We start from the raw sequence: 27195 nt of genomic DNA, 5'->3' as shown, positions 1-27195 counted from the left end.
GTTCATTTTTTAAAGACACATTATGCAGCTTGAGGGTTTGCCCTGTGCTTTTCCTCATGGATATAAAAACTGCCATAAATGGAATGTTCCACAGTATGGCATTAAACAGATCTTGCATTTATTCCGTTAGGTTTTTATGCTGAGAGGTTCAGTATGAAACCTGGAGGTGACACGTCACCTGCATGATTCCATAGAAATAGAACTTAAAAACCAAACTTCATAAAAATACACATTTTAGGCTCTACATTCTAGCCAAAAACATTTCCATGGAAACAAGCAGCAGTTCAGGTCTGTGGAAATGCAAATGTCACAGTAAGTTTTGTGTTTTTCAGTGCAGTAAACACACTTTTACTTCAGTCTATTTCTTTACTGAAAACAGACTGTAGTTTTAAAGAGGACTCTTTGACTTCTCTGGAATATTAACTGTAACACATCACATGTCTACATCACCATGTGACACTGGATTGTTTTAAAAATACTATTTTCACACATTTTTTAAATTTTGCTTTCTTTTTTGATACTCATTTTGACAAGTCAAAAGTCACTCCCCCTTCAGAGCATCATATTGCAGTTGCTGTGCTAATGAAACTACTGCACATTGCTTCAGGTTTGTGAAGCTGTAGTGTTTTGTTCTGTATCGTGCTTGTAGATTTATGGAAAGTTTTTGTGTTGGAGCATGGGTGACTTAGGCTTGTGGGAGCATTTGACAGGAGGAGGGTTTGAATAGGACCCAGAAGAGATCGCAGAAGAGATCGCTGGATTAAGCAAACATGCATAAATGACATCTAAAACCTCTTCAGGCATGATCTTGTTGTGGTAACAACACACACACCACACACACACACACACACAACCTGCAACTTCACCTGTGGAACATTCCCATCAAAGCAGAAACAAAGACAAGCATGTGGCAGATCCTCCACCAGAAATGTTACATAGAGCAGCTTTAAATTCCAGTCTTTGCGACGTGCTCATGACAACCATTCAAACTGCGATTTCTGGAGGACAGATTTCACTACAGGGACAAAGTGAACAAAGATCTTTTTTAATCAGTATAAATGTTTCACTTGTAAACAGTTCGCAGCATTTACAAAACCTGAAGACTTCAAAATCAAAATGGTTTATAACTTCACAAGTCTCGCAAAAATAGATTCTTTTTTTCTTTTTGCATTTCAAAATTAAGTGTTCTTTGTTTAATTAAATAGTTGAACAGCCCTGCTCCGGTCTGCTCTGGGAGCGTTTCAACAGCACTGGAAAGCCCGCAGTCTCAGGAGGACAGTGAACGCACCGTGCACTGGAAGCATAGTCTTGGTCATTTGGCACAGAATTCGTCTGAAATCAACACAAACATGTAACTTGGGTTTTGCGCGCTGGGACCTGGTTTAGAGTTGGTTTAGTACTGAATGAGTCCAAGGTTAGTCCTGGATTAGACCCAGTTTAGTGCTAGTTTGGATTTACGCTAGTGCTGATTTTGACCTGGCTGGGAGCGTTTTAGTGGAGGTTTAGTCCCGTTTTACTCCGGCCCTCCAAAGATGATGTCCAACTTAAATTTAAAGGTCCTATATTGCAAAGAATTGCCTTTACTTTACATCTCCAAAGCTCAGAATGCTCTGTTCCACCTTGTGATGTTATGATGCAGTAGTTTTCAAATGAACAACTACTTTTACCTTTAGTTCAGTACAGATGAGAAATCCCAGAGCTCAAATCATCCAACTGATTCTAGTGAAGGCATTTGGAGTTTAAAAACACAGAGGAGCACTTCCTGTATGACATCACAAGGTGGAACAGAGTGTTTTCTGTTTGAGAGAAAAAGCCTGAATCTGCAGGGTTTGTGTGTTAAACATGTGTGAATGAATCAAAACAGAGGAGAGAGTGTAATATGGGACCTTTAAAGTGCACGCACATTAGACTCATTTCATATTTTAATCTTAGTTTTATTCTGAGGAGACAATAAACTAGTGTAGTTCATTGATTTGATGTAGTGGTGTCATCCTTAAGTGTTTTGGGTTTTTTCACAATTTCATACTTAATATTTTTAACTCCCCCAGAATTGGCTTCTCATAAGCTTTGGCTCATTCTGGTTCGTTTAGGTAAGTTGTTGAACTTTCCAGATGACCTTGTATTTAAGTGTCAGACCAAATGATCTTGGTAGAAAAGGTAGCGTGACCAAGTTGGAGCAGGAGAAGTGGGCTGGACTCTGAGCGTGGCCTGGTCACCGTCTCTGAAGACTGATTTGAAATGCAGACATGAGAGACATAAAAATAAATAAATAAAAATCAGGTAAGAAAAATGACAGATTCCTGTTGAATAATTGTGCATCTTGCGTTTGGAGATGGAGGTAGACATCTTGGATGACTACAGGCCAGAACAGAGCTGCTCCAGGACCTACACACAGAGAGCAGCCTCTAGTGGTGAAGAGTGGAACTGACTGGACCACACAGACTGGAATGAGCTTCCAAAGAGGGCTGGAGATCTGGAAATGTGACATGACTTAATGGTGGCTGCAGGTGATCTCTGTAGGTCAGTGCTTCTGTTTGAGCAGAACAACAAACTCAGACTTCTCCTACTCAAACTCGCTCCACTCAGAGAGGAATATATCAAGTCAAATCAAATTTCAAATACAGGTCAAACAAAGAGTCAATTTTGCTGATTTTATGCATAAAATATAATTATCCATTCCAAAAGGGAATCAGTGAGGGTGCTCCTTCAGACAGCAGGAGACTAGGTCAGACTGAGTCAGACTGGGTCAGACTGGGTCAGAGCTCTGAGTTCTTTCAGTCTGAGTTTGAACAAACCTGCTTTTTAAAAATGAAGCTCCTACAGCAGAGCTCCAGGCTTCATCTCCCTGGTTCCTATTCACTCCTCGTCATCACAGTCTAATAGAACCAGTGCTAGGAGGTCACAAGTGCACGCTTCTGTTCAGAGTGCCTGTTCTCTGTGTGGTCCTGCTCCTCCCCCTGGCCTGAGAGCTCCTCCCCCTGGCCTGAGAGCTCCTCCCCCTGGCCTGAGAGCTCCTCCCCCTGGCCTGAGAGCTCCTCCCCCTCTGCGTGCTGCTCCTCAGTGGTGTCCCTGAGCAGCGTGAGGAGCAGTCTGAGCAGAGTGTTGTGGTGCAGTAGAGTGTGTGAGGTGCGTGTGAGCTGGTGCAGTCTGTGGACGGCCTGGCTCAGCTGCTGGCTCTTGTGGCGGTGCTGCTGCTCCAGACTGCGGCGCTCCTGCTGGAGCTCGTGGTTGTGGGTCTGCAGAGCGCGGGTGTCCTGGCTCAGTCTGTGGTGCTCTCTCCAGAGGTGGGCCAGCTGCTGGGACAGGCGCTCACAGGCCCTGTGCAGCTGTCCCACCTCCTCCTGTAGGGCCTGCACCTGGGCCCGGAGCAGAGGGCCGGGGACCCCCTCTCCTCCAGGGGCCCTATGGGGGGCCCGAACAGAGTCTGAGTGCTGCAGGACGAAGCGCAGCAGGTTGGGCAGAGTGAGGGGCTGCTCCTCTGGGAACTTAACGCTCTGATGCTTCCTGAGAGAAGAATAAGAGAGTCAAGACTTGTCTGAAGAGGGCGCAAGGTGTGTGTGCACTGGTTAACTCTGGCTCATTCTTAAGATTTACTGGTCGCTTGTACAAATCACAATTTTCCTTTATTACATGGTTTACATTCTCAGCAGTTGTTTAATCAGAAATGACATTCAAAAGAACTAACCTGAAAAGACAAGACAGGTTCCCAAATTGACAAAAAGTAGTGCTTCAGTTTAGCCCTGATATTTTCAGTTTGAAGTTAAACACTAGTGCTGTGTTTGGACACTGGCACTGAGGATTTTTACATTCTGAGGTCTCAGGTCTGTGCTCTGTGGTCGGGGGGGTCGGTGGTCGGGTGGTCTGTGGTCGGGTGGTCTGTGGTCGGGGGTCTGTGGTCGGGGGTCTGTGGTCCGGGGGTGTGGTCGGGGGGTCTGTGGTCGGGGGTCTGGGTCGTCTGTGGTCGGGGTGTCTGTGGTCGGGGTGTCTGTGGTCGGGGTGTCTGTGGTCGGGGTCTGTGGTCGGTCGGGGGGTCTGTGGTCGGGGGGTCTGTGGTCGGGGGTCTGTGGTCGGGGGTGTGGTCGGGGTCGGGTCTGTGGTCGGGTCTGGGTCGGGTGTCTGTGGTCGGTGGGTCTGTGGGTCGGGGTGTCTGTGGTCGGGGGTCTGGTCGGGTGTCGGGTCGGGTGTCTGTGGTCGGGTCTGTGGTCGGGGGGTCTGTGGTCGGGGGGTCTGTGGTCGGGGGTCTGTGGTCGGGGGTGTCTGTGGTCGGGGGTCTGTGGTCGGGGTGTCGGGTGTCTGTGGGGGGTGTCTGTGGTCGGGGGTGTCTGTGTCGGTCGGGGGTTGTGGTCGGGGGGTCTGTGGTCGGGGGGTCGGTCGGGTCGGGTGGTCGGGGTCGTGGTCGGGGTGTCTGTGTCGGGGTGTCTGGGTCGGGTGTCTGTGGTCGGTCTCTGTGGTCGGGGGTCGGGTGTCTGTGGGGTGTCTGGTCGGGGGGTCTGTGGTCGGGTGGTCTGTGTGTCGGTGTCTGGTCGGGTGGTCTGTGGTCGGGTGGTCTGTGGTCGCGTGGTCTGTGGTCCGGTGGTCTGTGGTCCGGTGGTCTGTGGTCCGGTGGTCTGTGGTCCGGTGTCTGTGGTCCGACCTGTATCTGGGGTAGAGCAGGACACTGGGCACTCGGTCCGTCATGAACTCCCAGGGCAGGTCGTTGAGAGCGACGTTCACCCTGACACACACAGAGCGCACGTGTCACATGTCTTATGAGGACATTTCATTCATCTCCTGGAGACCGAGCCGAACCTGAACCATAGTCACTACTAACTAAACTAAACTTAACCAAAACCCAAACTTTCAAGCCAAGGCAAATATATTTGTGTAGCACATTTAAATACAGCAATTGCAGAACATAGAGCAGTTTAAAGCCCAATACACAAAATTAAAGAATAAAGAATACAACCTTAACCTATTTGAACCCAGAGTGAGAACTTTAAACCCCGTTGTTGAGAAATACAGAATTCACGTCATGTGGCCCTGATGTTTGTCCCCAAACTCAAACTAAGGCAGTACTCCTGTTGTACTCAGACTAAGGCAGTAGAAGTACATGGGTCCGGTCAAGCGGTAACAGAGGGAAACGGGCAGATTTTTACCTCTGCCAAGGAGGTTATGTTTTTGCCGGCGTTTGTCTGTCTGTTTGTTTGTTTGTTTGTTTGTTTGTTTGTCTGTCTGTTAGCAACATAACTCAAAAAGTTATGGACCGATTTTGATGAAATTTTCAGGATTTGTTGGAAATGTGAAAAGGAAGAACTGATTTCATTTTGGGGGTGATCCGGAAGAAATCCTGGATTCTGGATCACTTTGAAATTTTTGTTAACATTGTGGTAAATGGGGCCAAAAATTTTGTTTCTCAATATGTTGGTTAATTATTGACCAAACCCCATGAAATTTGACTCAGGGATGGACAATGGGATCCTCTTTCATATTCCAAAGGCTGATCCGGATCTGATCCAGAAGACAGATTTTATCGCAATTTATATAAAAAATGGGGGTAGTCCTTGGTGGAGGTCTGCGCTCTCTGAGTGCTTTTCTAGTTTACATTCAAATAGCTCTTATTCAGAATGTAGGAAAGAGTTAACTCTCCAACAGGGTAAAGTTAAACCTGTGATATTCTTTCAAGTTGTTGATAAAAAAAAAAAAAACTCATGTCGGTAACAGAGGGAATGAAATATGCTGCACTTTTTGGGCAATAAATCCAAACAGTGATAACTCTTGGTTCTCACTTACATATCCTTAACAAACTGGTTTGAATATTTGCTTCATATAGTTTTCTACCATATGGTACAAGATTAGGTTGAAAAACCTCTATCATTTTAAATACATAAAAAAAAAAAAATCATGTACATTCATCCACAGTTCAAAGATGGAATAACACAAGATATGATGAAATACATCCATTTATTTACATGATTTGCAGGTCTTTGAAATTTGGGAAATAATTTTTGTTCCATGTTTCATACATGGTCTGTTTAAAACGGATGGAACTTTAGAACCAAAAATGGTATAGAAAAAAGGTCAACAGTTTCATAAACTAGAGTTTATTTTTTATATCAGATGCATTAACTTGAATTTTTGGCCTTGCTGTTTACTTCTGCTTGACTGGGCTCACATGTAGCAGTAGGTGAGTGCAGTAGCGTACCTGGCCACAGTGAGGGCGCTGTGGGGCTGCAGCAGGCGAGCCAGTTGGATGAAGATGTGGTGGAGCATCGTGCAGAAGCCACACCACTGAGTGTAGTAGAGCAGCAGCACGTCCTGCAACACAGCAGCACACCGGGGTTAGTCCTGATTCAGACCGCTTTAGTCCTAATGACTTTACACTTGTATTGGCCTCGTTCAGGTTTTGTCCCAGGTTCAGTCTCAATAAATGATCCACAGGGGAAATGGAAGAAGCTCCAATGCCCAGGAAAAAAAAAAGTACTGTACAAATACACACAACTACAGACAGAGCACGAGTCAGGGAGGAGCAACTGAAACATGCACTTCACTATAAAGACTCTCTGCTCCTTAAAGCCCCATTGTGGAATTTCAGCTAAGAAATCTGCTTGTTTCTATGGAGATCCTATTTGCCTGGAATGTTCCACAGTACGGAATCAAACTTAACTTTCCATCTCCATGAATTCATGCAGGTGGTGTGCCCACAACCAGAAATGTTACATAGTGCTGCTTTACATTCATTTACAAAACATTTGAAATGGTTTCCGGTCATTCTGTTCATTAACTAAAAACATGATCCAGCTCAGTGTCTCTCAACCTGGATAATCCAAGACACACACACACACACACACACACACACACACACACACACACACACACACACACACACACACACACAGACACACACACACACACACAGACACACACACACACACACACACGACACAGACACACACACACACACACACACACACACACACACAGACGACACACACACACACACACACACACACACACACACACACACACAGACACACACACACACACACACACACACACACACACACACACACACACACACACACACACACACACATAGACACACACACACACAGACACACACACAGACACACACACACACACACATAGACACACACACACACAGACACACACATACACACACACACAGAGACACACACAGACACACAGACACACACACACAGAGACACACACACACACAGACACACACACACAGACACACACACACACACACACACACAGACAAACACACACACAGACAAACACACACACACAGACAAACACACACACAGACACACACACAGACACACACACACACACACACAGAGACACACACACACACAGAGACACACACACACACAGAAAAACACACAGACACACACAGAGACACACACACACACACAGACACACACACACACACACAGACACACACACACACACACACACACACACACACACACACACAGACACACACACAGACACACACACAGACACACACAGAGACACACACACACACACACACACACACACAGACAAACACACACACACAGACAAACACACACACAGACACACACACACAGACACACACACACACACACAGACAGTGCTGTAGCTGCCACAGCTCCAGAGCAGGTACCTGGTGCACGTCCAGCACCGTGTGGCTGAAGGAAGAGCTGGTGACCTCTGTGATCAGGGCTGGAGGAGGAGAGCGGCTCTGCTCCTGTCCCACCAGGTGTCTGTGCAGTCTGCTGTAGGGGGCGCTGAAGTTCATGATGAAGCCCTCTGCAACACAACACAGAGGACATCACGACATGTGCCGCGACCACAGTCACAGATGGATCAGGCAGAGGAACTCGAGGTAATATGAGCCTGAGACAGTGTTCACGTAACAGCACTCCTCCGCAGCAGACATCATGGACTTTTGAATAGGAAAATTGATGCAAAAAGACACAGAGCTCTGAACTCCAACACACAAATGGTACGAGGTGGAACAAGAAATTAAAGACAAGTCCATGTGAGGGATTAGCTAGAGTGTTTTTGTGTGAGGTCCCAGGATCCACGCCATGAGGGAGACCCTTATGTCCCTCACAGGACCCCCATGGAGAATAATACTACATATAGAATGTTTGGACACTCAAAGACATTTTAAGGTGCAGAATTTATTCACTCAACACTGGTGGTAAACATCATTTCAGTAGCCACAGCTGCCCTGGGGCAGGCTGATGGAAGTGAGACTGCCACTCTGCGACATCACCCTCTCTAACCACCACCGACACTTAAACACACAACACTCATACTAGTCAGTTTGGATGAAGTGTTTTGCCTAAAGACACAAGGACAGATGAGTGTGATGGTGTCGTACCCAGGTCCTGTGTGAGGGTGGCTCGGTGAAGGGGCTGGAGAACATAGTGCACCTCGTCCTTCAGGTCGACAATGGCAGCGAATGAGTGCTCAGGGGCCCCGAGCTCCTGAGGCTCCTGAGGCTCTACACTGCTCCTGTTGTGTGGGGCCCCCAGCCTTACTGCCAGAGGCCAGTTGAGCTCTGCATCCAGCAGGTAGAAGTGCAAGGTCTTATTGGTGAGACAGTGCAGGCCGGTGACACCCATAGCTCCAGTGACACCCACAGATCCAGGGCCAGGGGTGGGAGGGGCCTGTTTTTGTGAAGGGTCCTCTTTGGCAGGAGGGGTCCCTGGGGCTAGGTCCCTGAGGGGTAGGGTCCGGCAGCAGGCCCTGTACTGTCCCAGGGCACTGTAGTCTGTCAGGAAGCAGCTGCAGGACACAGGAGATGGGGGGTGGAGGCAGCAGTGAAGCAGGGCTGAGGGGCCCACAGAGGGGAGAGGGCAGCCTGAAGAGGCTCCGGGGCCCGTCCCATCCAGGCACAGCTCACACACTGCAGTGGACTGAGGCACAGGTACAGAGTGGCAGCAGGCAGCGCCTCTGCTGGGACAGGAGTGGTACCGCACTGCCAAGTCTTCAACCTGAAGAAGAGAAACCATTCACTGTAACACAGAAGTGCTCCATGAGCAAGCACCAAGAACAAGTCCACAGAGCTCGACTTAAGACCCTGTGTCCAATTTTGTATGCATGTATGTGCACCCAAATTGTATAAGCAGTTCTTGAGGTCAAAGGAAGTGTGCTGTGTACTGTTTTATTATCTGAGAATCAGAAGTTCATTTTTTCCCGTGTAAGACTGTGGTACAGCACACAGTAGAACTGTAGCATATGGAGGGACTATAGAGAAGTCCCTCCTCTCCCCTATAGAGTGCCCCCTACAGGGGAGAGGAGGGACTGCAGCTCTGACCTGCTGTTGCAGAGCACTAGGCTGAGGGCCCAGAGGGTCATGAGGAAGGAACAGGAGCAGGGCAGGCCCTTTGAGAAGCTCCCTCTCCAGGAGGCGGGACTTGGTGCCAGGTGGCTGCAGCCATTGGAGGACGCTCTCGTAGTGTTGAAAGACCCAGCTGCAGATGGCCTCAGAGGTGAAGTTGAGCTGAGCCCGAGGAAAAACCTGCCACACACAGAAACATGACTGCATGTGAAACGAGACATCTGAGCTGTGTCATGTGCGCCTCTGTAGACCATCCACACTGTGCATGACATCAAACATGTATCTCCACATGTGCTGCAAATGCCACAGCAGTATGCCATCAACTCTCAACTATTTACACAAGGAAGGATTTTTTTTTTCTGACAGTCTTCATTGATTTAACTACATAAAGACAGGGTCATTTTTCTTTGTCAAAATCATAGTTAGATTTTGGCCTGGGGTCGTGGTTGCTAGGTAACATACCTCTATGCACACCATACATAATGATGAAGATATTAAGTAAAATAAAATCATGTTAACTATGTTTAAGTCAATGAAGTTTAACATGTCCTGTATTCTTTAAAAAGAGGAAGAATACTTTTTTCTGGAATGAGCAATAATATGTGTGCATCATCCTTTTGTACAGTGCTCATTTTGAAGTGGAATACTGATCATAAAGTGTGTCTTAAAATGTGTCTTAAAGTGTGTCTTAAAGTAGTTATGGGCCTGTGTGCCTCACCAGTGAGGAGTTGAACCTTCTGTGGAGGTAGACGCTGCCCTCCTCTGGCAGTGGGAGGCTCTGGGCCACGTGTCTGCTGGTCACCACGCCAAAGCGCACAGCCCCACGGAAATCTGACACACACCACACACAACAGTAACTCCTATAGTCCATTATTAAAAGTATCAAAACTTAGACACTAATCAATACTAAAACTCGCCAGGACACAAATGAACCTTTCCTGAATAGCTTTAGAATGATGTTGAGCAGTATGAGAACAAGTAGAAGAGCACAGAGACTAGTATACACACGGACACTATCAACCTACTGGACCACTGAGAGATCACACACATAAGACACATGGGAATAGAAAAGTACTACCATTTAATGATGAAATCACATTCTATTGTCTAAAGAAAGAGGTTTTTCACCATCATTGTTGTATCAGAATTGGTATGGAGCATTGAGTCTATTCTTTAATATTGAAATTGAGTTTAAATGTTAATATCTTAACAACACTAGATTGTGATAGGACTTCAAGGTACTTATCTGTCTGTGTGTGTTTTTGTCCTATTCCTTTCATTTTTTTAAATTTTGTTTTATGGATGTGTGTCTAGTATCAAAGGTGAGTGTGAGCTGGTTTGCCATAGACATAGAAATAAAAAATAAAACAGTGTTGTCTCACCCCTGCGGAGGGCGTGCAGGGCAGAGAGCACGTAGGTCAGGTACCCTGGTGGCTGTGGAGACGAGTGAAACTGGAAGAAGCCCACCACCCGAGGCTGTGGACACAGTACAGATTTTACACACACATGCGCACACACACACACGTCCAGGTCAGGAGGACCAGCCTACCTCGTGATAAGAAAGGAAGTCCCTGAGCACAGCCTCTGAGGGTAGGTATGTGAATGGACTCAGGACTCTAAGGACAAAGCTCTCCACGTACGGGGCTACAAACGGACCCTTGTACTCGATCGGCCCAAATCTGGAACAAAATATTAGCATCATCTGTGCTGAGAGTAGCCTTTATAAAATAATGTGGTATTCACCTATGGAAGGAGTAAGACAGTTTGACTGTCAGTTTGGCATCGTTCAGTGCTACAGGTCACCCTGTCAGTTTACACTTCCACACACTGGTTATGCTCTGTGTGGAGTTTTTTTTTTTTTTTGCTTTCCTCCCACTGACCCAAAATATGCTCAATAAGCAAGATGTCCAGCCAGACACTCCTGACCAAGATTAGCTCATGATCTTCTGATGGGTCTCCAGATTAAGGATGGACATGTAAATAGATCTCAAACCTAACCACAGTGCTCCAGGGAAGACCCACCTCCTGTAGAAGAGCTGGATGCTGGGGTACTGGTACAAGCGCTTCTGTTTACGACAGCGACCATGGCTCCACCAGCAGTTCACCGCCACAAACTGCACCTGCACAGGGCGATGGGGAGGTGAGCTGGCTCACATCAGCCAGGGCACACAGAGGGCACACAGAGGGCACACAGAGGGCACACAGATGGGCACACAGATGGGGACACAGATGGGGACACAGATGGGGACACAGAGGGGACACAGAGGGCACACAGATGGGCACACAGAGGGCACACAGAGGGCACACAGAGGGCACACAGAGGGCACACAGAGGGCACAGAGGGCACTCAGAGGGCACTCAGAGGGCACTCAGAGGGTTTTATGTGACGGTCCTACCTGCTTGGCTAGCTTGTGTGCCACCAGCTGCAGCTCGTGACGTGCGGCCATGGAGTGGGCACACCAAGGGGCATACAGGAAGAGCAGAGACACGTCTGCCACACTCCTCAGACGCTCCACCTGAGGCACAGAACAAGAGTGCACGCACACACATGCACACACACCCACATACACACATGCACACACACCCACATACACACACACACACACACAAACAAGCACACCCACACACACACTACTAGGGTGAGTAGAAGGTCAGATCAGCTTTAGCTTTGAAACATATTTACAATAAAGACCATGTAATGGAGCTCAACAGTTCCACCTGCTCCTGTCCTGGGTTCATTTTGCATTCATTTTTCTTGTAGACTTTTCCAAAAATAATAATATTAAAAGACACTGCAGAGGCTAACCAACTATGTTAAAACTAATATTCAGAACACAGTTGTTTAAATCCAAAAAGCTCATTAAAAAGACAAGACTTTGTGAAATATTTTAATAACTTAGCAGTAAATAAAGTTTCAGAAACAAAACATGTAGATAATTAGCCCTGAGCAAGCTTTCAGACTTGATTTATTTATTTATTTTTTGGAAAGTCTATGGGAAAAATGACTGAGAAATGAGAAATCTGAGCAGGTGGTTGCTGTCGAGCTCCATATGCAAATGCCCATTATAAATGCATTATATTACTGTAAATGACTACATCAGTCTATATTACTGTAATACTTCATCATTGGAAACTAAATGAAGAAGGTCATATTTCAGACACATACTGTGTTAAGTTAAATATGTCTAACTTTATTATCTACATCCATTAACTTAGTCAAGTATTTTTACTGCCAGGACAATTCAGCAGTCTTTACCCGTGACAGGTCCAAGTGTACTTCTAATATGGACTGTTGTACTTACTGTATACGAGTGACAGGTTAGTGAGTCTCACCTGATCGATCTGTCCCAGGTACAGATCCACCACAGGGGCCTCAGAGGAGAAGAAGCGCACTGGGGGCCGGGCCGGGGCCACCACGTTCTTAGCTCGGCTGCAACCACAGACAGCACACACATTAGCAGTGTACTTGAGGGTTTCCTACACACTACCGGTCAAAAGTTTGAGAACACCACACTTTTTCCACACCAAAACATATTCTAAACTTTTAATTGATGTGTGTGTCCATCTTTGACAGATATAACAGCTCAACACACTCGTGACTTGTTCTTTCTACAAAAGAAATCAAATATTCTTCAGAAAGTTCTTCCCAAGTCTGTTGCAGAAGTTCTATAAATGTGTGGCACTTGTTCTTTTTCCTGAGGTAGTTTTGGCAGAGCTTGGACTTGTGTTTTGTATCTTTTATCTTTTTTTTAACCTCTGTCTGTTCACTTCTTACCTTTGTACCATTTCAAGCTCTTCATTGGACTTGCACGACCTTAGTTGCAATAAATAACTGGAAAAATGAGGGTGTTCTAAAACTTTTGACCGGTAGTGTAGATTTGACGATCACTCAAATCTATAGGAATTTAATCTTCAGTTTGTGGAGTATAAATGTCATTTAGGGTCTAGTTTAATCTTTCGACAGTGATTTTTGAGCAGTGTCCTCGTTTTAGAAGATCATGATAAGTTAACAATAATGAGCAACAAAGTCTAATTATGTTATGCGAATATATAGTCCAGGTATTTTAGACTATTATACTTTACTGTTATTCTACATAAAAGCTGCTAACCCTGTAGTTTAGATCTGCACCAACATGTTCTGAAATGTGTTTCTTGTATTAGTTTGCCAGGTCAGATTTCAGTCTTTCAATTCTCCTGGATGTGTTTACAATGTGAACTCTGAACAGAATCCCACTAAAACAGAAATTGCATACCTAAATTGCTGCTTGTCAGAAAAATTGCAAATAAGATTTAGCGGTCTTCTTCTTTTTTTTTTTTTTGCTTAGATTTTTTTGTTTAGTTTTACTTATTAAAAGGGACAATGCATATTCATGAAAATATACTTGTAAATATGCCAGAATTAACCCGATAGTACTTTTCATCTGTAGTCCCTGGCAGGTCAGAGAGACGGAGACATAAAACATAAGAACACAAAACAGGTCACAATAGACAAACACACAAGCATGACATACAACACTGACATTTACACAGGAGCAGAACATTAGTGGTTACAGATCTGGTTTCTCTTAAGCCATCGTTTCAGATTAGTTTTAAATGAAATGAATGTAGTAGAGTCTCTTATTGTAGCTGAGATGTTGTTCCAGATTTCTGTTCCTTGACACAGTCTTCTCTGGTAGAGGCTCTTGTTCCTCGATCACTAGTACTGGACTTGGGCTTAATGAACTCACCCAGAGGTGGTGGAGCGAGTCCATTTAAGAACTTGTATACTGAGCAGGCCAGTTTAAATTTTTGAAAATTTCCAAACAGTTTTTTTTTAGTGTTCAGTAAGAGATTTGACTTGGTAAATGCTGATGTGAACTTCTGAGTTTTCTGTGACAGATTTTGTTTTTGTAAAACTGACAGCATCATCTGCATACAACACAATACTAAGGTCTGTAAAAACATTCAGCAGATCATTAATGTATAATTAAAATAAAATAGGTCCAAGTATGGAGCCTTGTGGTACTCCAACCTGACAATCGAGATATGGGGATTTGACGGACACACAAAGGGTTCCTTTGTGGACCTTTAATACAGTGTAACATGGTAAGATTTAAAAAATGTCTTTCTCATTTTATGCAAACAAACTGGTTCAACGACATTTTTATGGAGTAAACCAAACGGGAGCATTATACTCTGGAGATCCCCTGACATATAAGATTACAAGCCTAACAATTTTATTGTTCAAGGCATAAAGATCTTAAAAAGTGATCTAGTTTCTTTGATTTATTCTTGATACTTAACCACACTAGGCACGTACGTATGAGTCTTTGCCCTTGTTACAGCCTCACTGTTCACCGACAGTGGCAGTGCTTCATATTGTGATTCTGAAAGACTAGAAGAAGACGACATGACTCAAGTTGTGGTTGGCATTATTTGCATAAAAGACATCTGTTAATGCAGCAGTCTCCTCACGGGACACTGGGACACATGCGCACGCTTCCAATGACCCAAACAACAACGTTACTGGACTTTCATCTGCTCCTAAGTCATAACCTGCATGGTTCAACTACATAAACACGACGTGTGGAGCTTATCTGCTGCGTTAGCAGAGGGACACAGCGCTTTAGGACCAGCTAATCCTGTCCAGTGAGACCCAAGCCAATGGCAAAGGTGAGGTCCACAGTCCCCGGTCCCAGGTCTGTATTCCTGGTGTGACACCTCACCTGAGCGCAGGGGCTGCACACTGACCCCTCACCTGCCCTTACCTGCATGTGAACTTGACAGCCAGGATGAGCAGCACACCGAGCAGGATGGCCCCGCAGAGGAGGTCGGGTCTCCGGGCCATCAGGAACACGACCTGCCGGAGGGACTGCCGCACCCGCACCCGGCGCAGCATTACCGCCTCTGGTCCGCTCCTCGTCCCATTTATACGGCCCTCCCGGCGGCTCTGTGCGCGACCATTTGCATGCCGGGGGAGGGATGAGGCGCTGGGCAGCCACACACGACGCTAGCGGGGATGGGGCATGTGTGCGTGGGGAGCGGGCACGGGTGCGTGGAGCGGAGAGGGCTGTAGAACGCGGCCGGACCAGACCAACCTTTCTTCCCCACGTCGACTTTCTACTTCCGCAACAATGACTCCGGGGACTGGGCGCTAATCTGTGGCGTTTTTACAAACGAAGACTTTCAGGCAGAATAACATTAATTCAAGCACATTTTACAAAAGACAACTTAACTACAGTCAAGCGGAAATACGATAAGACAAACTAATATCACTTCTGCATTCTAGAAATCCACTTTAGTCATAATTTCGTGTAGTTTACTATGCGCACTTTGACCACGGTCCCTTGCCAAGGCTAACGTTGCCGTGACGATGACTGAACACCAGATGGCGGTCTCATTTAAAAGTTCCCCACGCTACAGACGCACTGATGATATTACACTTCTGAAACTGTATAAGATATAATGTCATTTCTAATCATACATACACATAGAGAGGCTCTGATTTATAAAATGCTTTGATTTCAACATTTGAAAGAAATGCAAAGTGTGCAACAGTGCAATTAACAATGCAAAAAAAGACAACATTAGAAAGTGCAACTTTAAGATTAAGAACTGAAGGAACATGGAACTTTTTCTAGTGGAGGCTCCACCACCTGCTTCTTTCATGGGTATGTTTTTGCTTTGCCTGGAATGCTCTACAGTATTTAAACATATTGATCTTTCTTGTACTCAATTAAAGCTGTTTTTATTGCTAACAGTTGGTTTGGTGGTGTCACCTGCTTGGATACATTTTATGCCATTATATTTAACATTTCAGACAAAAGACCAACATCTCCATACATAGATAGATTGTAGAAGGTTTCAGACCCTCCACCAGAAAATGTACATAGTGCACCTTTAAATTTGAGACAATAAATGATTCCATGTTGTAGGTGGTTTCCAGTAAAAGAGGTAGGTGCAACTACATGTCTGGAAATGTAAAAGTACATTTAAATGAAAAACTTTTCCTCTACATACAAATACCTGACTGTGAGCACTAATTACTGTAGAAATGAAAAACTTTAACATGCAATCAGCAGAATTCAGGCAACTGTGTATCTCCACAACAGGAGACATGCACAATGCAATAACCAACCCAGTTTCTGATTTTAAAATCATACATTTTAGTCATTGAACTGACTAAGACAGTAGACCTCTGCTGGTCTTTTTTATACCAAGCCAGAGGCCTCAGGGAAAGGCCAGCAGTGCCATAAGCATGGTCACATCCTCCAGGCAACATGTGAATCAACTGCAGAGAGCCACAGTCGGTAAGCGTTTGCTTTATTGTGCACCCACGGGGCTGCTCTCTGGTGCTTGTGCACACTGCTCACAGAGCGTGTGTGTCAGGGTGCAAGAGCTGCCGTACCACTCGGTCCATGTTGACGATGGGGCTGAAGTACAGGCCCCAGTAGAACAGACAGCTGCAGAGGAACTGAGGGGTGATGGGCCACAGCAGCAGCAGGAACAGCCCCTGAGAGAGCAGCTCCCAAAGGTGGCTCCACAGGTCCCCAGGCATGGCCCTGCCACACGCGAGCGCACACACAAACACACACACACAGGCACACACACACACATACAGACACACACACAGACACACAAGTCAGTGACCCTTTTTTGTCATTGTAGAAAATGTCCTGAAGTAATACTTGTGGGACATTAAACTATTCCACATTACCTGAAGCCCGCTCTGGCCCACAGCCTCCAGAGGGCGCTCACATCCAGCACAGACAGCAACATGGCGTTGACTATGATAAAGCGAGAGGTCCAGTAATGCACGGACAGCCAGTCCCAGGCAAACTCTGCCATCAGCTGGTACGGCAGGAGCGCATACTTCACCAGGAACTCTGCCCACTGCCTCCAGCTGGGCTCCACCTGAACCAAAATACCAACAACGTGTGAAGACACCACCACATGGAAAGTCTTAAAGTCAAACATTTACAAAAAGTCATTCCACCAGTGCTGAGCCTGATCATGCATTATTCTACAATTATCCATACCACAGAGTGTGACATGCTGCTCCAGTCTGTACCTGTGAATGTGTGAGCGTGCTTTCCTCCAGCTGGTCCCTTGGAGCCATGGCCGGACAGCAGGTGTGCAGGAAAGGCAGGAATATGTCCGAGTACTCAAACAGGTACAGGTAGAGCAGTGTAAGGCGAGGAGAGCGCCTAAGTGAGTACAGGAGGAACAGGGATGTGCCCGGGTACGCTGCCTGTACAACAGGAAAAGTAAAGATGTTCTTTACAACAACTATAATTTGATCAAATGTCACAAGTCAGTCATTTAAGATTTGGACTCTCACATGATATAATGTAAACATAACACACCCAAACAAGAAGTCCTCAGTCTTAAACATGCACTAAATTTCTGGTGAAAGGTCCATCACCCGCTTAGGTAAGGAAAATGTTCTGTTTATGTAATTGCCATAGTGTCGTATCAACCAAAATCTTTCCCATGAGTTGATTTACTCATGGGTTCAAAGCAAAATAATATATCTTTTGAATGGTCAGCCATATAAACAGAAGCTGAAACCCATAGAAATACACAGAAGCAGCATCAGTGTACTGAGTCTATGGAGCACGTTCCACCATAGAGACACAGGACACTTCTACTATTAGAATCAATGCAGTTAGAGCTCCACCTAACATCATGTTTCATGAACTTTTCCACATATTTTAGCTTCTATGTATATCTTTTATACAATAGTGTTGGTTTGGATTTTAATGTTAAAAAAATAAGATTTTTATAGCAACAAGTTAAATACATGGAGCTGTGGTAGTGCGCCCTCAGGTGGCCACTAACATTTACTACACTTTACAGTTATGACAGATGAGGACTGAAATTAATGGTAGTTTAAATATCTTTATTACCAGTATAAACATTTATTTTTAGTTTATGTTCTTGGGAACTGGACTTTAACTGTACATTTACTGGCTGCCAGCTAAGCTAACACATTTACAGCAGTAAATTACTTTAACTAAAACCAGTAACAAGTAAACAAGTAACTGAACTTTACTTACTTACTAAAAACTGATCCCTTTATCCTGTTTATTGTTTATAAAAATAAAGCCACCAAATAAAGAAAGTAAAGTCTCTTGCTTTACGTCTGGCTGAAGTGGCAGCCATTTTGGGAGCACATCTGTTGCTGTTGTTCAAAGTCACATCTGACCAGCCTTTATGATTTCTATAGTTAAAGTATGAAGAGCTCTATGACAAGTATTTTTGATTCCTTTGTGGAATAATCAAGGAGACCCGTTTTAAAAAAGAAGCTTCTATTTCATCTCTATTACAATCTGGGATTCATGAAACCATAGTTACATACCCAGCTCTTGTTTTAACCCTCCACCTAAAAGCTTACTAAATTTAGTTTTGGGTAATCGTCATGGAGACGGCATCACATGTGACACAACCACCTCTAACTGAATTAATTAAAGACACGTGAGTTACTGTGGATCATTTAAGGCAAAGTAGAGTAACTTTTTCATGACAGTAACATTAACCTGACTCACACCAGACTGATATGTGTCACTCTGAATGAAGTTTGATGCATTATCAGTCTGGACTGGCTCTCACTGAAAGCGACGGGAAAATACGTCAGGATTATTATCTGAATGTGAAATGCTTTGGGCTTGTGTCCATAGCACAGTGCTGCCCTGTGACTGGTCCAGTCTCCTTACCTTGTACTCCCACAGATTCTGTGGTGGTTTGACTCCCAGAGTTCTGACTTTGTCCATTTCGGCCAAGACAGTGCGTCTGTGAGCGGGGTTCTGGATGCTGTAGGGGGCGCTCAGGAGCTCCTCCTCCCCCAGCATCAAGAGGAGCCTGAAGAGCACATATCACATCTACAGTCAGTACACAGAGGACACACAAAGGACACAGAGAGGACATACAGAGGACACACAAAGGACTTACAAAGGACACACAGAGGACACACAGAGGACACACAAAGGACACACAGAGGACTTACAGAGGACACACAAGGACACACAGGACACACAGACACAGAGGACACACAGAGGACATACAGAGGACACACAAAGGACACACAGAGGACACACAGAGGACACACAGGGAGGACACACAGAGGACACACAGAGGACACAGAGGATACAGAGGACACAGAGAGGACACACAAAGGACACACAGAGGATACAGAGGACACACAAAGGACACAGAGAGGACACAGAGGACACACACAGCACTTAGAAACCACACAGAGGACACACACAGAGAGGACACACAGAGGACACAAAGAGGAGACACACAGAGGACACACAGAGGAGACACACAGAGGAGACACACAGAGGAGACACACAGAGGAGACACACAGAGGAGACACACAGAGAGACACACAGAGGAGACACACAGAGGAGACACACAGAGGAGACACACAGAGGACACACAGAGGACACAGCAGCTTTTGGACCTTCCATTGACGTTTTCGTGCAGGAAAGACTCTGTGTACAGGTGAGCCCACGGCCCCAGACTCTGCAGCCAGGTCAGGACCTCCTGAGGACTCCAGTGGGACACGGGTTTAGAGAGGAGAAGGTCTGAGGACTCCACACCTCCCGTGCTCCAGTGATACGCCAGCAAAGGAACCTGCACATGAGGACAAAGACCAGAGCAAAAACACACTCAAATCCCACAGCTTTTGAAGTACAAACAAAATATTGCATCCAGAATATATCTTCTTCTGGATGCATTTAAAATGTGAACTTTGAACAGAATCTTATTATCAAGACATAAACTGCGATGATTTTCCCGAATACTTCAGCCAAACTGTCCTCCCCTCCCTGTACGTTCAGTGTAAAATTTTATTGTTCATATACGTGTGAGGAATGAACAAAGAATCCTTCACATGGACAGACACAATAATGCCTTAAAAGTGCACGGGTAGAGAGACTGCCTCCTGCTTGTCTCCATGGCGATGTTATTGCTTTGCCTGGAATGTTCCACTAATAGCATTAAACTTGTATCCATGGAGACAAGCGGCTCACGGTAAGAATGCGTGTTTTTTCAGGGTATTTTTAGAAATAATTTTTAAAAAAGTAATTGGATAAATGCAAGTTCAGTGCACATCGCTTGCTTGTCTCTATAATAGGTGGATATGTTTAATGCCATTCTAGTAAAAACTCTAGGCAATGCAGTAATGCTACCATGGCAACAGGCAGGTGGCAGAAACCCTTCCAGTTACATAGTGCACGTTTAAATCAGACAAATCCCCATACGACTGAATAAACTAATACAAGGATCACATTTCAGAACATGTTTGTACAGATCGACACTACAGGGTTCGGTGTTTTTATGCAGAATAAGACAGGAGATTTTGTCATTTGTGGAGGAAATGATGGTACTTCAACAAAATGAAATTGCAGTTTGAACGTTTTTGAAGAGGGGATATTTTAATTTTCTGGGGTATTAACTGCTAACACACAACACGTTTAGAACACAATGTTACCTTTGAATGTTGTGAAAATTCTATATTAGCTGAAAACAGTGTATGTTTTATTTTGTTTGTTTTTGAGGTTCTGAATCCCCCCTCCCTTGTGTCCACACTATGTCACTCCCCCTTCAGAGCACTATCACAACACAATCAGGGTGCATCCTGCTACTGAAACCACTGCACATTGCATCAGGTTTGTCAAGTTGCTCTGTACAGTTTTGTATGCTTTTGTATATTTATGGAGAATTGTCATGTGGGAGCATGCGTGGCGTAGGCTTGTGGGCGGAGCATTGCACAGAATCTTACAGCTAACTGTAAGGAGTGTTCAAATAGTTCCTGGGAGAGATCGTTAAATTCCTCAAACATGCATGGATGAAATCTAAAACCTCTTCAGGGATGTTTTTGATGAGGGAACACTGGTAGAAACCAAAAAATAAATACAAGATTTTGCATAATACCCCCTCTTTAACTGTTAATTATGCAGCCCTATATGCTGTATATTGATGTATATGGCCATACTGTGATCGAACGTGGTATTGTGAGGGACCTCGTGATTCCAGGTTCTGTTTGACTTTATCATGCAGAAAGTTGGATTTCATAAAGCTGGTCACATAGGGCACAAGAGGAATCATGTCATGTATTAGACATGTGAATGAAAAGGAATGAAGAAGGATTTCACCGTTTGGTAAGTGTGTGTGAGTATTCATGAAATAGTGATATTTCAGAACACTAAAATGTGACGGTGACAGCACATCTTTTGGGACACTTGTGCTTGCAGACTGTGATAGGGATAAGACAGGTGCCACGTGGAAGGCCAGAGAACAGTGATCCCTCTGCCAAATGGACTCAACAAATAACACTATCAACCACTGTCAGTGCCCAAACACAAACGCACACACACATTCTGAGTCTGAGAACATTTGCAATCTATGGTTTCAGAACACAGGCATCTGACATCGGATTAAATGTCTACAATATGCAACCAACAACAGCAATCGAGAAGAAAACAGTTGAAGCTTTTCAGTATACAATTACCCATAAAGATAAAAGAGGACAAAGGTCCTGTATTACGCTAAAGTGACTCTAGTGAGCTTCAAGACATGCTATAATGTTGTTACCTCATCACAAACAGACCTGGAGTTGTGTTTTGTTTATTTCACACATGTTTGAGTAACCCCGTCTATATCTCCAAAGCTCTGTTCCACCTTGTGATGTCATGAAGCAGTAGTTTTCAAGATAACAGTTCCTTTTATCTTTAGTTCAGTAGAGATTGGTAATTCCATGTCTGAAACTTCCCAAATGATTTTACTGAAGGTGTGAATGAAACTTCAGGTATGTTTTTTTATGAATAAACAATATTATAACATAGATCAAAGTGGGAAAAGGGAAAAGTGGCCAAGTCAGGATTAGCTATACAATGTTTAAATTGTAAAAAATCTAAGTGGTGGTTTTGGCAAAAGAAAGTCACTCCACTACATGTGACCTCACACAAACTAAGTGTTCACCATGTTGAGCTAATATTAATTTAAATGGGACCAACTGGATCACTTATCTTAAATACAAAATCATTGCAACTGAGTTACAACAAGTTGTGTATGTTTAAGGTACATTTTATTATATATATTATTCATTAGTTTTATGCATTTGACCCATCTTTCAGTGTCACTGGGTTAAACCAGGAGCAGTGGGACCCATCTTCAGATCTTGAGCTAATCTTGGCCAGGAGGACCACCTTAGCTGGAGGATGTGACCTATGGTGCATGTTGTGGGCTGGTGGTTAGTGTTTTGCGTCTCAAGTCAATTATCCAATCAAAAAGCAGAATGAGCCCGTTTCATTTGTGTTGCCAGGTTCAGTGTGTTTAAATCTAAAATGCCTCTCTCTGATCTGAACGGACACTCCCTAAACCCCAGCACCTGCATCAGTCATGAGTCAGTGCTAGTGCAGCCTCTGCAGCTCAGGGAGAGAATTCTGGAGGTTCTGAGCTTTCACATGAGACATGGCCTGTCCATCTACAGGCAATGGACAAACTTGGCTGTGTCTCATTCTGCAGGTTAAGGTACTGGCAACTGTAAGAGCGCAGGCTACATATAGTTCCTTTAAATGCTATGGCAACCGTGCTCAGTTTCTGTCACTGTGAAACCCATAGATAAGTGGAGTAAGACATCCACACTAATAGCCTGTTGTGTGGGAAAAGACTTACAGTTACCACAGTGAGGGCAGTGAGGACTCCTGAGAAGAAGAAGCCTGCTCCTTTGTTCTCCACTCTCCTGGGCCGGTCCCTGTTGTTCCCATACCTGCACAAAGCACAGGGCACAACACCTGAAAACACTGTCCAAGACCATGTGTGCTTGGAGCTCCATGGCCAGGCCAGGGGCGCGTACCTTTGGAAGGCCAGCAGAGAGTGCCTTATCTGGGGGTCAGCCTCCACCGCAGCCTTCCTGCTCCGCACAGTGTCACCAAACAGCTTCTCTGTTGCATCTCTGAGAAAAGATTCAAATATCACAAGTGTTTTATTTAATTTATTTTTAATCAAATCTAGAACCAATTGTTTCAAATTGTAAATGATCATCTTAAATCTTTTGAATGAAGAAATCTACAGCAATTCTCAGTATAAGCATTTGGTTTGGAGCAGATGCAAGAAAGAAATGTACAGGGTGTCCCTAAAGATTTGACATAATTCTTGTTTAAATAACCTGAAATTCTCACCGATTGTAAAGAAACAGGTTGAGCCATGCTGTTCACTTCCAAAGAGAAGTCTTTTTGCATCTTGGAATCTGCTGCACACACTCACCCAAGACTGTGCACCGAACTCTGCACATTTTCGGTACCAAGTTCAAATTTCCCAGTTGGAGAAGTTTTTCCATGTTGCATTGAAGCTGCACAGTGTTGGGTGAGTGTGTGCAGTAGATTCAAAGATGCAAAAAGATTTCTCTTTGAGATGAACGGCTCAACCTGAAAGCAGAACAAAAACTAGAAAAGCACTCAGAGAGCGCAGACCTCCGCCAAGGACTACCCCCATTTTTTATATAAATTGCGATAAAATCTGTCTTCTGGATCAGATCCGGATCAGCCTTTGGAATATGAAAGAGGATCCCATTGTCCATCCCTGAGTCACATTTCATGGGGTTTGGTCAATAATTAACCGAGATATTGAGAAACAAAATATTTGGCCCCATTTACCACAATGTTAACTAAAATTTCAAAGTGATCCAGAATCCAGGATTTCTTCCGGATCACCCCCAAAATGAAATCAGTTCTTCCTTTTCACATTTCCAACAAATCCTGAAAATTTCATCAAAATCGGTCCATAACTTTTTGAGTTATGTTGCTAACAGACAAACAAACAAACAAACAAACAAACGCCGGCAAAAACATAACGTCCTTGGCGGAGGTAAATATAAAATCTTGATCTGTTTCTATACATTCTGAGAAGATCTGAGGTTATTTCAATAAGAATTGCCCAAATTATTGGTCTGTGAAAGTATGACAAATTTTTTTGGGACACCCTTTATTTAATTTGTAAATGTATTTTTGTGTTAAATGGCACAGATTAAAAGTGTGTCTCAGTTATATTTATGAAATTAAGATTGACAGCTGCTTTTAAAAAGACAAATAAAACTGAAAATTGTGAACAATAAGGAATATTGTTGCCATTTTGCCCAGGCCTGTAATTTGCAAACATTACTGTAACAGACTGATTGCTCAACTCCTCTAAACACAAATGTAGAGCATATAAATCCAATATTGATACTGCAGCTGATGTCATCAACATTCCCTGGGCAGTAAAGCTAACTAGAGGCACTGTTCTGTCTGAAGCTCTGTTACTCAAGTAAGACTCAAGAAAGCACTGACTTAGTACTATGAATAGGCTCGCTCCATTTTGTATAATTTCTTGAGTTTTCAGTCTTAGATAAACTTATTGGACAGTGTTTGCCAATATGTGCACTGTGTAACCATGGCAACTGCTGAACATTACGCCATAGATATACATACAGTACAACCCCAGCATGATGTCACTGTAGTGAAGTATAAAAAGAACAGCAGTATCTCCTAGTCAAACCTGAGCAGGATGTTGATCTTGGGGAAGCCCACCCACTTCTCGCGACACTCGGGACACTCGTTCTTCTTGGAAGAGTGCCACCACATGGCCAGGCAGTGTCGGCACACGCTGTGCCCGCAGGTCAGAGTAGTGGGATCCAGCAGGATGTTGTAGCAGCAGTGACATGAGAGCTCGCTCTCAGAGATGTGCCCGGTCTCAGAAATATACTCGCTCTCAGAGATGTGCCCGGTCTCAGAGATGTGCCCGGTCTCAGAGATGTGCCCGGTCTCAGAGATGTGCCCGGTCTCAGAGATGTGCCCGGTCTCAGAGATGTGCCCGGTCAAAGGCGCTGGGTCTGGAACACTCAGGGACCCGTCCATCAGCTCTTCCAAGGTCCCCCCCGCAAACTCACCACTGTCAGTCAGCATGTCTGTAGACACAACAACATGGCAGGACAGTGAGAGACATTGCACATTTTAGAATCGTCACCACTCTATTACAACAAAATATCATACTGTAGATCATTAGGCAGCTTCATTCAAGTATACGAGACAGGTTTACCGAGAGTGATCTAAATCTGTTATGTGCTAACACCCCGTAAAAGTAAATGATAAGGGTTTGTGGCCATACAGACTTGTCAGATCCTCATCCTGTCAGATCTCAGAAGCTAAGCAGGGTCAGGCCTGGTCAGTACTTAGAGGGGAGACCACTGGGAAAATCCCACAGGGGGCGCCGGTCTCAAAGACTGTTGTTATGTCCTTAAGTAAGGCATTTTACCATGGATCTATTAGTATGAAAGTGGTGTGTGTGAGTGGTCGTGGTCACAGGGGCTGATAGTGCAGATTGGCAGCCTCTCTTCCATCAGTCTGTCCCAGGGCAGGTTTGGCTGCAATAGTAGCTTACCACCAATGAATGAATGAATGAATAATGCTCTGTAAAGTTGTAAAGTGTCTTTGAGTGTCCAGAAATGTGCAATATAAAACTGATGCATTATTATTATTATTATTATTATTATTATTAAGGGAGCCTGTTATTCAATGAAACGTGATGTAGCTTAGTTGTCTCCATGGAAACGCAGGTGTCTGTCTCCAGCTCCAGGTGAGGTGGGAGTCAGAGGGAGAACAGTGAAGAAGCTCGCTCTTTAAGGTACTCAATTTTGCTTGCATTTTCAATTAACATTCTTTACTGGATGAAATGTTCCGCAACGAGGCTTTAAAAGTTTGAGCCCAAGAGTAGTGGTGCGCGTTTGTAAAACTGCATAGCCGTTACGCAGTAGTGACACTGACTAGAGGAGGTTTGATGTGCTCTGGAGAAGCTCAACTCCAAACACTTGTGAAGTTCTACACTTGGCTGCTGGGCGCGCATTAGCATGTCAGTGTGTGCTAGCAGAGTTAGCTCTGGGCTAATCCGCTCCTCCTGACGGATGGAGACACAAACAAAACACAAAAGCACATTATATCTTCAGTTCATAACATGCTGTCCGTGTGTGGCCTCCGTGACGGCCGGACATGTACCGTTCTGAGCGGGGCTCAGCGTGCGCCCTGGAGCAGCGGGTGACAGCGGTGACCGCGGGGAGAGGATGCCGGGGGAGGTGTGCGTACCTCGGTCCGTGTCAAGAGTCGAACCGTGGGACTCTCGCGCCGGTGCTACGTCCATGTGTCGCGGATCATCTCACCAGGGGCAGCTCCGTCCAGCTCAAAGCAAAACCAAAAGAGAAAGAAATACCGTCGTCATGACTCCGAGCCGAGCTGTTGTGGAATGCCGCACGCGCGCGCGCACGCACACACAAACCCCTATGCACCTACACACACACCCCCACACACACACCCACACAAACACACACACACAGACACACACAGACACACACAGGCATAGAGCCCAGCGCCGCTGTCTCTGTCCCCGGCACAGTGCAGGAGCCTCGGCAGTCAGGCACACATGAACCCGCCTATGTGGCTCTGGGAGGCGGCTCCAGACCAAAGTTCAGCTGCGCTCTGAGGGATGACCTAGAGCCGACACGCTGACCCGGGCCCCTGAGTGACACCTGCATGATCTGACCAAGCACTGCGTAACTCACTAACTTACATTTTTGCAAATCAGTTCTCTAAGTCCTAAATGTTGTCAAAGACAGTCAAGACAGTTGCATTAAAATAAATTCAGAATGCTGTTTGCTTAATGTTAAAGGGTAAGGTTTACGGTCTGACATCGAGTGACAGGTCACAGCCCACTCTTTGAAGGCCACAGGTTGTGTACAGGACAGGTTAAAATATGAGTATGGACAGCCACTTGAATAGTAAATGTTTCTGTGAGGGAGGGAAGGGGTGGGGCTGACCTCTCTGCTTTGTCACTAGAGGGCG

General features: G+C 44.9%; 2 protein-coding genes across 3 annotated transcripts; both read right to left on the bottom strand.

Annotated features, from left to right (window-relative positions):
- Positions 1-1029: 1029 nt before the first annotated feature.
- On the bottom strand, positions 1030-15692 carry txndc11 (thioredoxin domain containing 11). Its single transcript, XM_055158086.1, has 13 exons — positions 15088-15692; positions 12674-12770; positions 11737-11856; positions 11363-11460; positions 10890-11019; positions 10723-10816; positions 10059-10171; positions 9317-9520; positions 8378-8993; positions 7652-7797; positions 6182-6294; positions 4634-4714; positions 1030-3504 (listed from the first exon to the last, which is right to left on the bottom strand). The coding sequence occupies exons 1-13, from the start codon at positions 15216-15218 to the stop codon at positions 2892-2894; spliced, it is 2556 nt and encodes an 851-aa protein (XP_055014061.1). The 5' UTR covers positions 15219-15692; the 3' UTR covers positions 1030-2891.
- Positions 15693-15819: 127 nt separating this feature from the next.
- On the bottom strand, positions 15820-26809 carry LOC110157752 (bifunctional apoptosis regulator). Of its 2 annotated transcripts, none has more exons than XM_020922124.2 (9): positions 26356-26809; positions 24863-25271; positions 23184-23282; positions 23003-23096; positions 19785-19957; positions 19036-19180; positions 17391-17570; positions 17037-17233; positions 15820-16881 (listed from the first exon to the last, which is right to left on the bottom strand). In XM_020922124.2, exons 1-9 carry the CDS (start codon positions 26495-26497, stop codon positions 16689-16691), a joined length of 1632 nt encoding a protein of 543 aa, XP_020777783.2. In that variant the 5' UTR covers positions 26498-26809; the 3' UTR covers positions 15820-16688. The 2 variants fall into 2 exon arrangements, with proteins under 2 accessions (XP_020777783.2, XP_020777782.2); XM_020922123.2 differs by having other exon boundaries at positions 26443-26805.
- Positions 26810-27195: the final 386 nt, after the last annotated feature.

This window comes from Boleophthalmus pectinirostris, unplaced genomic scaffold (assembly GCF_026225935.1).
Source record: "Boleophthalmus pectinirostris isolate CB_2022bp ecotype Guang Dong unplaced genomic scaffold, ASM2622593v1 HiC_scaffold_22, whole genome shotgun sequence".
NCBI lineage: Eukaryota > Metazoa > Chordata > Actinopteri > Gobiiformes > Gobiidae > Boleophthalmus > Boleophthalmus pectinirostris.
Note: the sequence above shows the minus strand (reverse complement) of the source record. Positions and strands in the feature narration are given on the sequence as shown.

Excerpts from the sequence above, each read along its gene's own strand:
- txndc11 (XM_055158086.1), bottom strand. The coding sequence starts at position 15,218 with ATGCTGCGCCGGGTGCGGGTGCGGCAGTCCCTCCGGCAGGTCGTGTTC. Across the intron at positions 10,817-10,889 it reads ACTTCCTTTCTTATCACGAG|CCTCGGGTGGTGGGCTTCTT; the intron begins GTAGGCTGGTCC and ends CTGTGTCCACAG. Across the intron at positions 7,798-8,377 it reads CACCCTCACACAGGACCTGG|AGGGCTTCATCATGAACTTC; the intron begins GTACGACACCAT and ends GTTGTGTTGCAG.
- LOC110157752 (XM_020922124.2), bottom strand. The coding sequence starts at position 26,497 with ATGGACGTAGCACCGGCGCGAGAGTCCCACGGTTCGACTCTTGACACG. Across the intron at positions 23,283-24,862 it reads AAGATCAACATCCTGCTCAG|AGATGCAACAGAGAAGCTGT; the intron begins GTTTGACTAGGA and ends ATCTTTTCTCAG. Across the intron at positions 17,234-17,390 it reads GCACGCTCACACATTCACAG|GTGGAGCCCAGCTGGAGGCA; the intron begins GTACAGACTGGA and ends ATTTTGGTTCAG.